The sequence below is a fragment of the Microcebus murinus genome, chromosome 6, assembly GCF_040939455.1.
Source record: "Microcebus murinus isolate Inina chromosome 6, M.murinus_Inina_mat1.0, whole genome shotgun sequence".
In the NCBI taxonomy this organism is placed as follows: Eukaryota; Metazoa; Chordata; class Mammalia; order Primates; family Cheirogaleidae; genus Microcebus; species Microcebus murinus.
Window position 1 is genome coordinate 102,884,928 of NC_134109.1, and position 15,542 is coordinate 102,900,469.

The following is a 15,542-nucleotide window of genomic DNA, read 5'->3' on the forward strand; positions in this document are numbered from 1 at the left end:
CAGAGTGCCAGGATTACAGGCATGAGCCACTGCGCCAGCCTATGACAGATCTTTTCTTTCACACAAAATCCAGTGTGGGGCAGAGTATGTGTCAGAACAGAGACGTATCCTGAAAACTCTGTATGCTTTAGGGATTAAATATCTACTTCTCTTAGTTGATGATATAGAAAACCTACCAAAAAGTAGATATATCTAGACATCCACCCCATATTTTGATAAGAATCACATCTTCTTCATAAGTAAAAATATAAAACTTCATGCTTTTGTCTCACTACTGTTGCTTTTCTATTGTAAGGAAGAAAATGGAATAGCTACAAAAGTGGTAATGCTTGCAATAGTATAATAAGTGTTGTGTTTAAGAGGAAGCAAAGGAAAAATACTATAGCAAGTAGCATGATAGCATTAGCCACAAGAGAAATGGGCCTAATGGAATTGTTTTTATCATGGCCCCGGTTAATTATCTACTAAGAGGTACTTGAGATGATTAAATTCTATTGCTGTGTTCTCCAATATTCTAACCCATTATACCTTAAACTGTACTTGAATTCAAGTATACATTCCTAGCCTTTTAAAACCTCTTTGGTAGAAAAAAAGGAAGTATCCATAGAGTGATTCACCCTATACATTCTTTTAAAAGCATACCTTCTGAATTACATTACAGAATGTATAAAGTACACTCAGAAGATATTTATTTAGAGGCAATTCCTCTCAGGCTATAAGTTGGGGCAATATGACCCCAAAATACCAGATTTATATAATCTTTTGATTTCCATCTCTATTTTCAACAATAGCCTGAATAAATCTGTTAACAGTAGGCAACTAAGAGGTCTGAAAGCAGCCAGGCACACATTTGTGGAAAGAGTCAAAGGACTTAAGTTTCAATTTTGCTCTCTATCACTGCTATAAACCAAGTTGTCACAGCTATGTCACTTAGTCTCTAAAGACTGAGACTCCTCATCTGTATACTGAGAGGCTAAATTGGATTGTTCAGAGTCATCGTCAGGGCCACAGACTTGATTTTGTGACTCCCAGATTAATGCCTGTTTGGTTCCCTGTTGAACTACCAGTCTCTCAGGGTAATCAGCATAACTGAGGAATGGAGGCAAGACTTAAGATGAGCATTAGAGAAACTGATAGGCATGGCTAATGGAGAGGGGTGTCCATTTTTAGCACTAGAAGAATACAAGAAAGTTGTTGAGAATTGTTAGAGTATTGGAGGATGGCTTAGAGCAGGCATCCTCAAACTACGGCCTGGGGGCCACATTCGGGCCACCTCGCACATTTATCTGGCCCTCTGGGTGTTTCTGCCACCACTGCCTGTCCTGCTTAGCAGCTGACTCGTCCCGGGCCCACAGTGCACACTCTCCAATGGTTTGAGGGACAGTGCACTGGTCCCCTGTTTAAGAAGTTTGAGGACCCCTGGCTTAGAGCTTTGCCTAATCATCCTGAATTTTTAGAAAGAGAAAAATCCAAAAGATGGGGTTGGATGTGGAAACCAATTGATAGATGGCTTGGAATGGGCCATTGAAATCTTAATTATGTGATCTCAGTCTGGATCATAAAAGGAGAGTCTTAAGGCAGACAGCTTCTGAAATTAGATCACTTCTCCAGCTGCTCTAACTGAAGGGTAGCTTTAGAATTCTTCGGAACAGTCTCTGTCCCTTGATGTCCTCATTGGTTAGTAAACTTTATTTCCTCTCCCTTTGGCTATAAAGTAATGGTTCTTTCTTGACTAGCATTATCTCCTGAACTTGTCAGACACTAACTGTCTAATTAGAGTTCTACAGGCAGCACCTCTCCCTGACCATTTATTGACATACAACTCTCTGTCCCTTTCAGATGAATGGCCACTCAGAACTGGCCAATCTGGCTGGGTGGCTGGGATTTCCTCTCTTATTTCCTGTCCTAATGCTGAATACCCACTGCTACTTAGGATTCTACCTGTAGTCCCATCCTTAATCCCCACTTCTCACCTCTCCCTCCAACATTAGCCAAAAGCAGGACTTGTTGGGGCAAGAGTAGTGATGGCAAGAGAGAAGGATAGAAAATAAGAGTGGTTGATTCCTCACAAACACGTTCTGCCCGCCTCCCCTATTGCCAGTTCCCAACCTCAGCACTGGACGGGATGAGCTTCCTCTCCCAATCTCACCTTCTCATCAACTCCCTAGTCATCCCCATCTGCCGGTGCACAGAAATGCCCAGGAGCCTATCTTAGTCTGAGTGTTTTCTGAAATATGGGCATGTTTCCAATTTTATCATCTCTTTTCACTAAATGGAAAAAAAAAAGGGAAAGTGTTTACTTCTCAACTTTTTCCCTTGTACAAGAAGTAAAAACCCTTAGAAAATTTCCAAAGGTTGTGGCAATGTGTACAGCTAGTGTTACAGCTCTTGACCGGGGAAAGAAGGGTGCGGCACACGAAGAGCCGGAGAATAGTCTCTATTCTTCCAGCAGGCTCAACGGAGCAAGTGTTACAGCTCTCTTCGTGTCTTCTGATCTTCTGACCCCCCTTCCTTGTTCTCCTCCTGCTTTTATACCCTTGGTAGGGCTCAAAAAGCATCCAATTAACGCTTGGATGTTAAAGCTATAACATCCAATCAGCAACAAGCTTTAACATCCAATCAGCAACAGTGGTATTCAAAAATTACCCAATCAGGATCATGCGAGCATCCGGATGACAGGAGGCTGCGGAGCACCGAGCTGGACCTGGACAGCAGACAGACGTCAGCACACAGGGCCCAGAAGCAGGCTGCTGCACGTGGGCCCAGGGGCATTCCAGCACAAGGCCCCCGGCGGCTCTACTGCAGGGCTCCAGCCCCAGCAGTGCCCTCCAACTGGCCACGCGCATCGCTGGACCGCGGAGATGCGGAGCGACGGGGAGGCAGCAAGCGGCCGCCCAAAGTGTTCTTATTTAAGATAGGAGTCACAACATATGTGTGCTGGGGCAGGGCAGGTAATAAATGACTGAAATGACTGGGTGTAAGGTGAGCTCCACATTATTGGAGTGCTGAACTGGAGCTAGACCCTCCCTGCAATAGGCAGCCATCTCAGCTCTACCCCTTTGTGCTGGGGTTTTCAAAAGAAGCTGGAAATTCACAGGGTATCTTTTTGTGAAATCTCCTGATTTTTAAATGTTTGCTCAGATAATTTTTTAAAAACCCTGTATAGTTAAAAGAAAGTATTCTTCAGGCTATACCTGCCTCTATACCAGGCTATACCAGTTCAATAATTTGCATCCCCTGCTTTAGAAACAGGAGAAAGTATGATTTTTAGATATGATACTACTGGTGTCTTGTAGGGAGCTGGCTGGCAGCTTACAGCCCTCTAGAATGCGATTACTTTAGTGCAGCTCAAGGTATAACCCTCTACTTTATAGGATTAGAGATTTGATTTTGCCAGAGTTGATCAATCTCTTGGGTGCAACTGAATTCACAGGAGACTGATATACAAACTAGAATGCCACTTTATGTATTCTAAGGAGAGCTATAATAGGCAAACAGACCTGCATGTTCAAGACAGCTTGATCTGACAAGCATATTTTCTCCTTATTAGAAAGCTATGCAGAAAGCCCAGTTAGAAGGCTGCTTAGTGAACAGGGAAACTGACTAAGGGTAATTAGTTGGATAATCTTCAAGTTGAGCAGCATCATACATTTATAATCTGATGCATCCATCTGTGAAGCTACACCTGCCAAAGGGATGTGAATACATCCTATAAAGTGAATGTTTCATGGATACTGAGAAATTCTGACTCTCCGATTCACCTTTTTTATAATAAATAGCTACTATCTACTTGGGGTTAACTGTGAATTATATTGTGAATTATATTATATTACTATGCTGAGTTCCTTATATCACATTAATTCCAAAGAATGAGAGACAATATCCACCATCTTACTGGTAAAGAAACTTCAGCTTAGAAAAATTAAGTTACTTGCTCCAGTCACTCAATTAGTAAGTGATAGAACCCCGACTCAAATCCTATTTGACATTAGAACTTGTTTTCTTAACCACTGCTTTCCTTTTCACTAATTTCCTACTATAAAAGACCACTCACTTTTAGCTGATGTTTTGTGTCTTTGATAGCACTAATTAGATTACATTCCTTTTTGGAACCTTTTAAATCAGCTTCTAGTTGGAGCTGACCATGTTGAGCATGTATCTATTTTTCTAGTTTTAAAACTCAAGAGTTGGGGTGGGGAGTTGCACAAGTCCTTGTCACTTGTCTTCCTTCCTAAGTAATTATACTATGGAGAGAATGAGAGAAACTTTGGCTGAAACAAACAGAATGTATTAGCAGGAGAAAGATAAGAAAAAGGGCCAGAGGGAACTAGTCCATGTGGGAAATATTCTTGGGAGATTTATTGGTAAGAAACCCTGCTTGCCCTATCTCCCTATGTTCCCCAATCCCTAAACCACTAGAAGTCACTTAGAACAAAAGAATTTTCCTTTCTCCCTGTGTAGCTGGTGAGAGGCCTAGCTATATCCGATGATTAGGTTCAGATGTACTAATATTTCACATGAGTTTGTTTGTGAACCTAAGCAATTTGTTTAAATTGTTCCCAAGAAAACTCTTTTCTGAGTTCCAAAATGCCCATTTCTAATTTAAGATGAGGCTGACCTTCATGGGAGATTATTGGGAGGAGTTGTAAAGTGAAAACAATGACCCAAGAGACCACCAAGAAAATATTATCTCAGCATTGTCTTCTCCATTCATCGAAAGTGTACTCTATACTTAATACTGGGTTAGTTTAACATAACCATAATGGGAGGGATTGACTTTTTCAGCAAAGGATTTTCAATACTGTAACCCTCTTACTTGTGGAATTATCATTTCATCTAAATGCTGAAATCCCAGGAGAAGTACTTGTCACCATCTTTCTACCATCTTGGATTTAGTCTTCCATTTACCCATAGTTTCCAGTGTAGAACCTAGACTTTAATAGAAGGGAAGATAAATCCTTCAGCAACCTCCATTTTCTAATCTTTAACACTTGCAGGACACCTAACTGTGCTTCTGCTGTAGGTTGCTTGTTAAGGTGAAATGTACTATCTGCTCAGGAAATACTGCATATGTGTTAAGCAATCGCCAACATTTCTGGGGGATTTGCTGAGTTGGGCATGGTGTCAAATACACTTTACATGGATTATCTCATGTAATATTCATGTTAACCCTAAGAAGTAAGCACTATTACCACATATGGGGAAACTGAGGCAAAAAGCAGTTAAATCTTGCTTAAAGTCACACAGCTTGAAGTCAAAGGGTCATAATTCAGACTCAGGCAGTCTGACTTCCAAGCTGGCATTCTTAATCCTTATTTTATACTACCTCCTAGGTAGCTTTGAGGGTGGTGATTTTGACCTGCATCTGAGGGGCAGTTCTGGGGCCCAGTAAAAATTGCTTCTTAGTGGTCAAGGAATTTGATGGAGAAATTTCTCTGCCCTGGTCTAGGATAGAAGTAAAAGATCAAAGTACTTAGTAAGAAGCTATATTAACTCAAAAACTAGAACTAAAAGAGGAGCTGGTACTTTTAAGACAGAAACTTTCCCCAACTAGATTGTAAACCCCTTTGAGGACAGAGACCCTATCTCTAACTCCAGCCTGTACAGGAGCCAATATAAATTTGCCGTTGATTTGTATGTATGTGGTTAATGACTCTGAATAACAACTTGTTAAAGACCTGTGTAATTGAGTTAGGCTGTGTTAAGCTAATTTAAGTAATGAAATATCATGTACCTAATTTGACTACTTTTGTAGATAATTCTCTTTTTGGCCATAAAAATGTATTTCCGGATATCTTCAGGTAGAATTAATTTTTCTTTGCCTACGTCATCCTAGCATAGCATAGCATAATACGATCTCTCTCCCTCCCTTCCTTCCTTCCCTCCCTCCTTCCTTCCTTTACTTTTTCTTTCCTTTTTCTTTCTCTCCCTTTTTCTTTTTTCCCCTTTCTGTCTCTCCTCCTCTGTTGGGGACCAAATTACCTAGTAATAGTCTTAACATAAAAAGTATGAGACCTACGTAAAGAAAACCCCAAAACTTTAATGAGTGACATCAAAGAACAATTGAATAAATGGAAAGATATATCATATTCCTGAAAAGGAAAAATATTTATAGTAAGTATGCCAGTTCTTACCACATTAATCTTTATATCTAATGTAATTCCAATAAAAATTCTTATGGGTTTTATTTGGTTTGTGTGGAATATTAACTCTTTTCAACTTGAAGAATAAGTGGGTAAAAGGCCTCATTTTTTTCCTAAAGATGATTAATGAAAGTGAACTTTTCATACCACTTATTAAAACATAAGATAAAATTACAATAATTATAATAGTATTTATTCTATGGGTAGAAAATTAACATAACAATGGAATAAAAAGGGAGCACATACATATTGACCTTATTATATAAAATAACTTAGAAATGTAATAAAGGTGACACTATAAGTCAATGGGAGAGGAAGGACTTGTTAGATGAATGGTGCCAAGTCACTTGGCTAATGATTTGGAAACAACATTAAGTTAAATCCTAAACTTGTATTCTATACCAAAGAAAACTCCAGATGGATTAAATTAAAGTGAAATGTTAGGAAAGAAAAACATAAGAAAACCATAAAGAGAGAACTATTTTTCAAGTTTGTTAAAGGAAGATTTTTTAAGCACCATAACCTCATACAGTATTGACAATCCTCATCACAAGAAAATTTCATGTTTATATTGGTCTCCAATCCTAGATCTGTCATAATTCCTATGTGATTTTTTTGGTGGGCAAATCACTTATATTCCTTGGGCCTTACTTTGTTCATTTATAAATTTAGGTATTAGACCAAATCATCTTTAAGATCTCTTCTAGTTCTTACCATCCATAATTCTGATTCTGATTAAAGTCTGTTTCCTTTCCCATTTACGACCACCAACAAGTGACAGGCAACACAGAAAAGCAGACCAAGTGAACTATTTTCTATTCTGATTGTGGAAATAAGATTCACAGGAGGTGTTAATGTTTTAAATTTTCCATTTGTGTATTTAACACAACATTTGTTATGTGCCATTTATGTATGCAACAAAACATATAAGCTGCCCTGGTCACTTTTATTTGTTGTCACTTTTAATACTCAGACCATGTTAGAAATATTATTACTCCCATTTTACAAATAAGAAATTCAGAATCATAGAGGTTAAGATATATGACCAAGTCATATAATTAATAGGTGGCTCTTCAGAATTTGGAGATACGATTTCCTTTGCCAATCTGATCCAGAATTTAGGAAAATTATTCTAAGAGAAATTGTGCAAAAAGGACAAACCCTTACACACACAAAATATTAATATGATCTAATTAGTATTCCTTAAAAACTGGTTTCATTACTAAATGACTTAATGTTGTATTTTTAAAACAAACTTAATTTGAATTTGGGGTTAATTCCTTTGATGACTTCGACAAAAATACCTGAACTGTAAGTGTCCCTAGCCTCCTTTCAGGTTTGCTTAGGCATCTCTTCCACTGGCTTCACTGATACAGCATAGAAATTATGGCAAAGCCCAGGGGAGTTATTGAAGTAAAAGTCTCAATACCACTCAGGAAGGGATGCCAAATTAAATAAAAAGAGCCCCAGCAGTTCCGCAGCTGTGTGCCAACCCAACTGCTGCTGTGAGGTAAATGAGGACCAAACTTCATTTCACTTATGACCCCAGCCAGTGTTTAAACAAAATGCCTAGAGATTGGCACACAGTTCTATGGAGGGAATATTCTAATAGGGAAATATTCTAATAAGGGAATAAATAGCCATAGCAAAAATAATTATAATAAATGATAAACTCATTCACAAAGTTGTTTCTTAGATCTTAGCTGAAAGATCATCATTTAAACTCATTTCCTCTCATGTGGTCTCAACTGTAACACATTTTTTTTTCTTGTGTGAGTTGTAATAGAGATGTAGAGACAGTCCTTATCATTCTCTAGTGATTAATTTTCCAGGTTAAAATTTCTATGGGAATGCCACAAATAAGTGCTATTAAACATAACACCAAAAAAAAAAAAAAAAGCAATAAGAAATGATTACATTTTTGCCAGTGTAAATTCATCAGAAATTTCTGGGTCTATGTGTTTCAAACACCTTTGAAGAAAATTTTTATGTAAAATAAAATTATTACTTGTCTATTAACTTTACGGAATGGTATACTATTAACAAATTATAGCAATATAGTTGTTAGCTATGTATTAATCCTTAGATAAGTTTTTTTCCAAAATATATCCCCCCAAATGCTGGTTCTTTGGAATGTTAATAGGTATTCCATGAAAGGAGAGTTTTGAGGCCCCATGAAATTGGGAGAAATGAGGTTAAAGGGAATCAGACTCTTTTTTATACCATTAGGCCCCCTGAAGTCATTAACATGCTGATGTGCATTAGGAATCTTTAAGAAGAGAGAATGCAGTTAGCAACGTTTCCCAAACTTCCTCAGAACAGCTCACAGAACTATATTCTGAGGAACGCACTTTGGGAAATTTTGCTTATTTTAACTATTTTAATGGAAAAAGTTCTAGACTGTATTACATACTTTCCTTCTGTAGTCACATTTTACTAGAAGTTAACATCTCTAATCATCAGGGAAATGCAAATCAAAACCACAATGAGATATCACTTAACCCCAGTGAGAATGGCCTTTATCAAAAAATCTCCAAACAATAAATGCTGGCGTGGGGGAGAGAGACGAACACTCCTACACTGCTGGTGGGACTGCAAACTAGTTCAACCTCTGTGGAAAGCAATATGGAGATACCTTAAAGCGATACAAGTGAATCTACCATTTGATCCAGCAATCCCATTGCTGGGCATCTACCCAAATGATCCAGTGACACTCTACAAAAAAGACACCTGCACTCGAATGTTTATAGCAGCACAATTCATAATTGCAAGGCTGTGGAAACAGCCCAAGTGCCCATCAATCCAAGAATGGATTAATAAAATGTGGTATATGTATACCATGGAGTACTATTCAGCTCTAAGAAACAACGGTAATATAGCACATCTTATATTTTCCTGGTTAGAGCTGGAACCCATACTACTAAGTGAAGTATCCCAAGAATGGAAAAACAAGCACCAGATATATTCTCCAGAAAACTGGTATTAACTGAGTAGCACCTAAGTGGACACATAGGTACTACAGTAATAGGGTATTGGGCAGGTGGGAGGGGGGAGGGGGGCGAGTATATACATACATAATGAGTGAGATGTGCACCATCTGGGGGATGGTCATGATGGAGACTCAGACTTTTGGGGAGAGGGGGGGAAATGGGCATTTATTGAAATCTTAAAATCTGTACCCCCATAATATGCCAAAATAAAAAAAAAAAAAAGAATTTCAACAAGCATTGGAAACACACACACACAAAAAAAATATTTCCCTAGAGCTTAGGGCATCATAATAAACTCTATGTGCTGTGCTGTACAGGGTTTGTGAGACATGCAGATGCTTGCACCTCAGATAGCTACAGTGTGTTCAAAATAGTATTTCTCTGGAGTCTCCTCCATGTTCACTTCTATTCACCACATTCTTTGAGTCTCTGTCCACAATCCCATTGCCACTTCTGCTGCTGACTACTCTTTTATCATCCTAAGCCCCCTCCAAGATCTGAAAACTATGACCCTCTGTGTGCCTTTTCTCTCTCTTTCTTTTTTTTTTTTTGAAGTTTTTTTAATTTATTTTTTTAAATTTTTTTTTATTTCAGCATATTATGGGGGTACAGATTTTAAGGTTTCAATAAATGCCCTTTCCCCCTTCCCCCAACAAGTCTGAGTTTCCAGCATGACCATCCCCCAGATGGTGCACATCTCACTCATTATATATGTATATAAACGACCCCCTCCCCCTTCCCACCTGCCCAGTACCCTCTTACTGTAGTACCTATGTGTCCACTTAGGAGGTGCTCAGTTAATACCAGTTTGCTGGTGAGTATATGTGGTGCTTATTTTTCCATTCTTGGGATACTTCACTTAGTAGTATGGGTTCCAGCTCTAACCAGGAAAATATAAGATGTGCTATATTACCGTTGTTTCTTAGAGCTGAATAGTACTCCATGGTATACATATACCACATTTTATTAATCCATTCTTGGATTGATGGGCACTTGGGCTGTTTCCACAGCCTTGCAATTATGAATTGTGCTGCTATAAACACTCGAGTGCAGGTGTCTTTTTTGTAGAGTGTCACTGGATCTTTTGGGTAGATGCCCAGCAATGGGATTGCTGGATCAAATGGTAGATTCACTTGTATCGCTTAAAGGTATCTCCATATTGCTTTCCACAGAGGTTGAACTAGTCTGCAGTCCCACCAGCAGTGTAGAACTGTTCCTCTCTCTCCGCAGCCACGCCAGCATTTATTGTTTGGAGACTTTTTGATAAAGGCCATTCTCACTGGAGTTAAGTGATATCTCATTGTGGTTTTGATTTGCATTTCCCTGATGATTAGAGATGTTGAGCATTTTTTCATATGTTTGTTGGCCATTCTTCTGTCTTCTTTAGAAAAGTTTCTGTTCAAGTCGTTTGTCCACTTTTTAATAGGGTTATTTGATTTTTTCTTCCTGATTTTCGTGAGTTCTAAGTATATTCTAGTTATCAGTCCCTTATCGGATGCATAGGATGCAAAAATTTTCTCCCATTCTGTAGATTGTCTGTTTACTTTCATGACTATTTCTTTGGCTGTGCAGAAGCTTTGTAGTTTGATCATGTCCCATTTATTTATTTTTGTTGCTGCTGTGATTGCCTTTGGGGACTTCTTCATAAACTCTTTGCCTAGGCCGATGTCTAGGAGAGTGTTTCCAACTTTTTCTCTAGAATTCTAATAGTTTCATACCTTAGGTTTAAGTCTGTTATCCAGCGTGAGTTGATTTTTGTGAGAGGTGAAAGGTGTGGGTCCTGTTTTAGCCTTCTACAGGTGGCTATCCAGTTTTCCCTCACCATTTATTGAAAAGGGATTCTTTTCCCCAGCGTATGTTTTTGTCTGCTTTGTCAAAGATTAGATGGCTATATGAGGATGGTTTTATATCAGGATTCTCACATCTGTTCCACTGGTCAATATTCCTATTTTTGTGACAATACCAGATTGATTTAATTACGACAGCTTTGTAGTATAGTTTGATATCTGGCATATTAATGCCTCCCATTTTGTTTTTGTTGCCTAGGATTGCTTTTGATATTCGGGGTCTTCTTTGGTTCCATACGAAGCGTAAAATTATTTTTTCTATATCTGTGAAGAATGCTGATGGGATTTTAATAGGTATTGCATTGAATCTGTAGATCAGTTTGGGTAGTGTAGACATTTTGATGATGTTGAGTCTGCCGATCCACGAGCATGGTATGGATTTCTTCTGTTTACATCCTCTGCTATTTCCTTCCTCAGTGTTTCATAGTTCTCCCTGTAGAGGACTTTTACCTCCTTGGTTAAGTATATTCCTAGGTACTTTAATTTCTTTGTTGCTATTGTGAAGGGAATTGAGTCTTTGATTTGGTTCTCAATTTGATTGTTGTTGGCATATATGAATGCCTCTGATTTCTGTGTATTGATTTTGTATCCTGAGATTTTACTAAGTTCATTGATCAGTTCCAGGAGTTTCTTGGTTGAATCTTTGGGGTTTTCTAGATATAATATCATATCATCAGCAAACAGTGAAAGTTTGATCTCTTCTGCCCCTATTTGCATACCTTTAATTCCATTTTCCTGTCTGATTGCTGTAGCCAGGACTTTCAGCACTATGTTGAACAGAAGTGGAGATAGTGGGCAGCCTTGTCTGGTTCCAGTTCTAAGTGAGAATGATTTCAATTTTTCCCCATTCAGTATGATGTTGGCTATGGGTCTGTCATATATGGCTTATATCATTTTTAGGTATGTCCCTTCTATGCCTATTTTCTTAAGTGTTCGTATCATGAAAGGGTGTTGAATTTTGTCAAAAGCTTTTTCTGCATCTATTGAAAGAATCATGTGGTCTTTGTTTTTGCTTCTGTTTATGTGGTGAATTGCATTTATAGATTTACGTATGTTGAACCATCCCTGCATCCCTGGGATGAAGCCCACTTGGTCGTGGTGGATTATTTTTTTGATAAGCTTCTGGATTCAGTTAGCTAAGATTTTGTAGAAAATTTTTGCATCTATATTCATTAGGGATATTGGTCTGTAGTTTTCTTTTTTTGTTGCATCCTTTCCTGGTTTTGGTATCAGAGTAATATTCGCTTCATAAAAGGTGTCGGGGAGGTTTCCGTTCTTCTCGATGTTGTGTAATAGTTTCTGCAAGATAGGTACTAGTTCTTCTTTGTAAGTGTGGTAAAATTCGAGTGTGAAACCATCTGGACCTGGACTTTTCTTTTTAGGGAGATTTTTAATTGCTTTTTCTATTTCAGCTGTTGAGATTGGTCTGGTCAGGGCATCTATTTCTTCCTGGTTGAGCCTAGGGAGGCTGTGTTATTCTAGAAATTTGTCCATTTCCTCCACATTTTCCAGTTTGTGTGCATAAAGATTTTTGTAGTATTCATAAATTATATCTTGTATCTCTTTGGGATCAGTTGTGATATCTCCTTTTTTGTTCCTGATGGAACTTTAATTAGAGATTTCTCTTTTCTGCTTTTCGTTACCTTAGCCAATGGTGTGTCTATTTTATTTATTTTTTCAAGAACCAACTTTTTGTTTTATTAATCTCCTGAATAGCTTCCCTGTTTTCAATTTTGTTTAGTTCTGATTTGATCTTGTTGATTTCACTTCTTCTGCTGGGTTTGGGGTTGTTCTGTTCTTCTTTTTCCAGCTCTTTGCGTTGTTTCATTAGATTGTCTATTTATGATCTTTTTGTCTTTTGGTTATAGGCATTTATGGAGATAAACTTTCCTCTCAGAACTGCTTTAGCTGTGTCCCAGAGGATTTGATAACTTGTCTCTCCATTGTCATTTTCTTCATAGAATTTTTTTATTTCCATCTTGAGTTCTTCATTTGTGAAGTAATCATTTAGTAGGAGGTTGTTTAATTTCCACGTTTTTGTGTAGAAATATGAGTTTCTGTTATAGTTGATTTCTACTTTTATTCCACTGTGATATGAGAAGGTACACGGTATGATTTCTATTTTTTAAAATTTCTTGAGGTTTACTTTGTGTCCTAGATATGGTCAATCTTAGAGAATGTCCTGTGAGCTGATGAGAAGAACGTATATTCAGTGGATTTTGGGTAGAATGTCCTGTAGATGTCAGTCAGACCCAATTGTTCCAGGGTTTTGTTTAAGTCCATTATTTCTTTATTAATTTTCTGTTTGGAGGATCTGTCTCGTGCCATCAGTGGGGTGTTGAAATCTCCGGTGATTATGGAGTTGCTATTAATCCATTTGCTTAGATCCAGTAAGGTTTGCTTTATGAATCTGGGTGCCCCTAAGTTGGGTGCATATATATTTAAAATTGTTATCTCTTCTTGTAGAACTGTGCCCTTCACCATTATATAATGACCCTCTTTGTCTTTCACTACTTTTGTTGCTTTAAAAACTAAATCGTCTGAAATTAGAACTGCCACGCCAGCCTTCTTTTGGCTTCCATTTGCCTGGAATACTGATCTCCACCCTTTTACTTTTAGTCTGTATGCATCCTTGCAGGTTAGATGTGTTTCCTGAAGACAGCATATAGTTGGCCTGTATTTTCTTATCCATTCAGCCAGCCTATGTCTCTTGAGTGGAGAGTTTAAGCCATTCACATTTATTGAGAGAACTGATAGGTAAGGTAGATTACTGTTCATTCTGTTGGGTTGGATATTGTTGCTTTGATTTTCGTCTTGAGCCATTGTAATATCTGGCCTTGAATCTTTGGGTTTTGGTTGTTTTTATATTCGTGCGTTTTTATTATGGTGTTCCATGCGTAACACTGCTTTGAGTACTTCTTGTAGGGCTGGTCTTGTCTTGGTGAATTCTCTGAGACTTTGCTTATCTGAGAATGTCTTTATTTCTCCTTCATATACGAAGCTTAGTTTTGCAGGGAATAAGATTCTGGGCTGGGCATTGTTTTGTTTCAGAAGAGTGAGAATGGGGCCCCAGTCTCATTGCTTGTAAAGTCTCATTAGAGAAGTCGAGTGTTATTTGAATTGGCTTTCCCTTGTATGTTAATTGCTTCTTTTGTCTTACAGCTCTTAGAAGGGCCTCTTTAGTTGATATTTTGGTCAGTCTGATGACTGCATGTTGTGATGTCTTCCTGTTTGCATTGAATCTCCCAGGGGTCCTCTGAGCTTCTTGGACTTGTATATCGAGATTTTGAGCAAGGCCTGGGAAATTTTCCTCTATTATGTCTTCAAATAGCTTGTCCAACCCGTGAGTGTTGTCTTCTTCCCCTTCTGGTAAGCCTATGACCCTCACATTAGGTTTCTTCACATAATCCCACATCTCTTGTAGGCTTTGCTCTTTTCTCTTGTTTCTCTGCTCTATCTCTGTGACTGATTCATTTAATTGGAGGGTGTTATCTTCAATCTCTGAGATCTTTCTTCTGTTTGATCTACCCTGTTCTTGAGACTTTCCCCTGTATTTTGTAGCTCCCTGAATTGATTCTTCATTTCCAGGAGTTCGGTTAAAGTTTTCTTCATTGTGTCTATTTCTTTAGTGAACTTTTTTTCCAGATCCTGGAGGCTTTTTGTGGTTTCTTTGTGTTGGTTATTGAGTTGTTCTTCCAGGTCATTGAATTTTGTGTTGATCCACATTCAAAATTCCTCTTCTGTCATTTTGGTTGCCTGATTTTGGTTGGTGTCTGTTTCTAGGGGGCTGGTGCTCCTCATTGGGGGTGTGTTTTCCATTTGGTTCTTCATATTTCTGGAGTTCCTTTGCTGAATTCTTCCCATGTCGATCAGTTGTTGTTTCTTTCCTTTAGGTTTTCGTTTTGGGTATTCACATGCCTTGTTTAATTTCTGAGCCGGTAGGTGGTGTCCTTCCTGCTGGTTTCCGGGCTGCTTGGGGGTCTCAGCTTCCAGTTCTCCTCTGCGACCTCCTCCTGTGAAGTCTCTCGTGGTCTCAGGTACTCCTCCTTCTGACCCTCGTCCGATGTAGGCTCATCTTCTTGCTTCTTTCTTCTAATTTCTGCTAGAATCTGTCTTTTCTGCAGACACACTCTGTTTGGTGGTGTTTCTCGTCTGCCATCTTGATTCCTCCCTCCTCTCTTTATTTCTTTCCTTCCTTTCTTTCTTCCTTCCTCCTTCCCTCCCTCCATCCCTTTTTTTTGGGGGGGGGCATTGGGGATATGGGGTGGGGGTAGGGTCTTATCTCTTTTCCCTGAGGCCCTTCCTGTCCTAGGCTTTGGCAACAGTGTGACTTGGCTTCTTTTAGAAGGAGAATGTCAACACTGTTTTCTCCTGGCTATTGAATCAAACAATCTCACTGCATGGAATTTTATTTCTGCTCACACTTGGACTTGGTGACTTTTATATGTTTCTCAATCTCTCTCTCTCTCTCTCTCTCTCTCTCTCTCTCTATATATATATATATATATATATATATATATATATATATATGTTTCTTTCTTGGGAAAACAAACTTTGTACTT

General features: G+C 38.5%; 1 protein-coding gene across 2 annotated transcripts in view; it reads left to right on the forward strand.

Moving 5' to 3' along the window:
- IQCH (IQ motif containing H) overlaps positions 1 to 15,542 on the forward strand; it is a 223,007-nt gene that overhangs the window by 58,715 nt on the left and 148,750 nt on the right. The window contains exon 6 of one of the 2 annotated variants that reach the window (XM_012740739.3): positions 2,655 to 3,068. The exons of the other annotated variant lie outside the window; for it this stretch is intronic. Coding sequence (XP_012596193.2) covers positions 2,655 to 2,918 — 264 coding nt within the window. The 3' untranslated portion in view covers positions 2,919 to 3,068. Of the gene's footprint in view, positions 1 to 2,654; positions 3,069 to 15,542 lie in introns of those variants that run through there. 2 annotated transcript variants of the gene reach the window in all.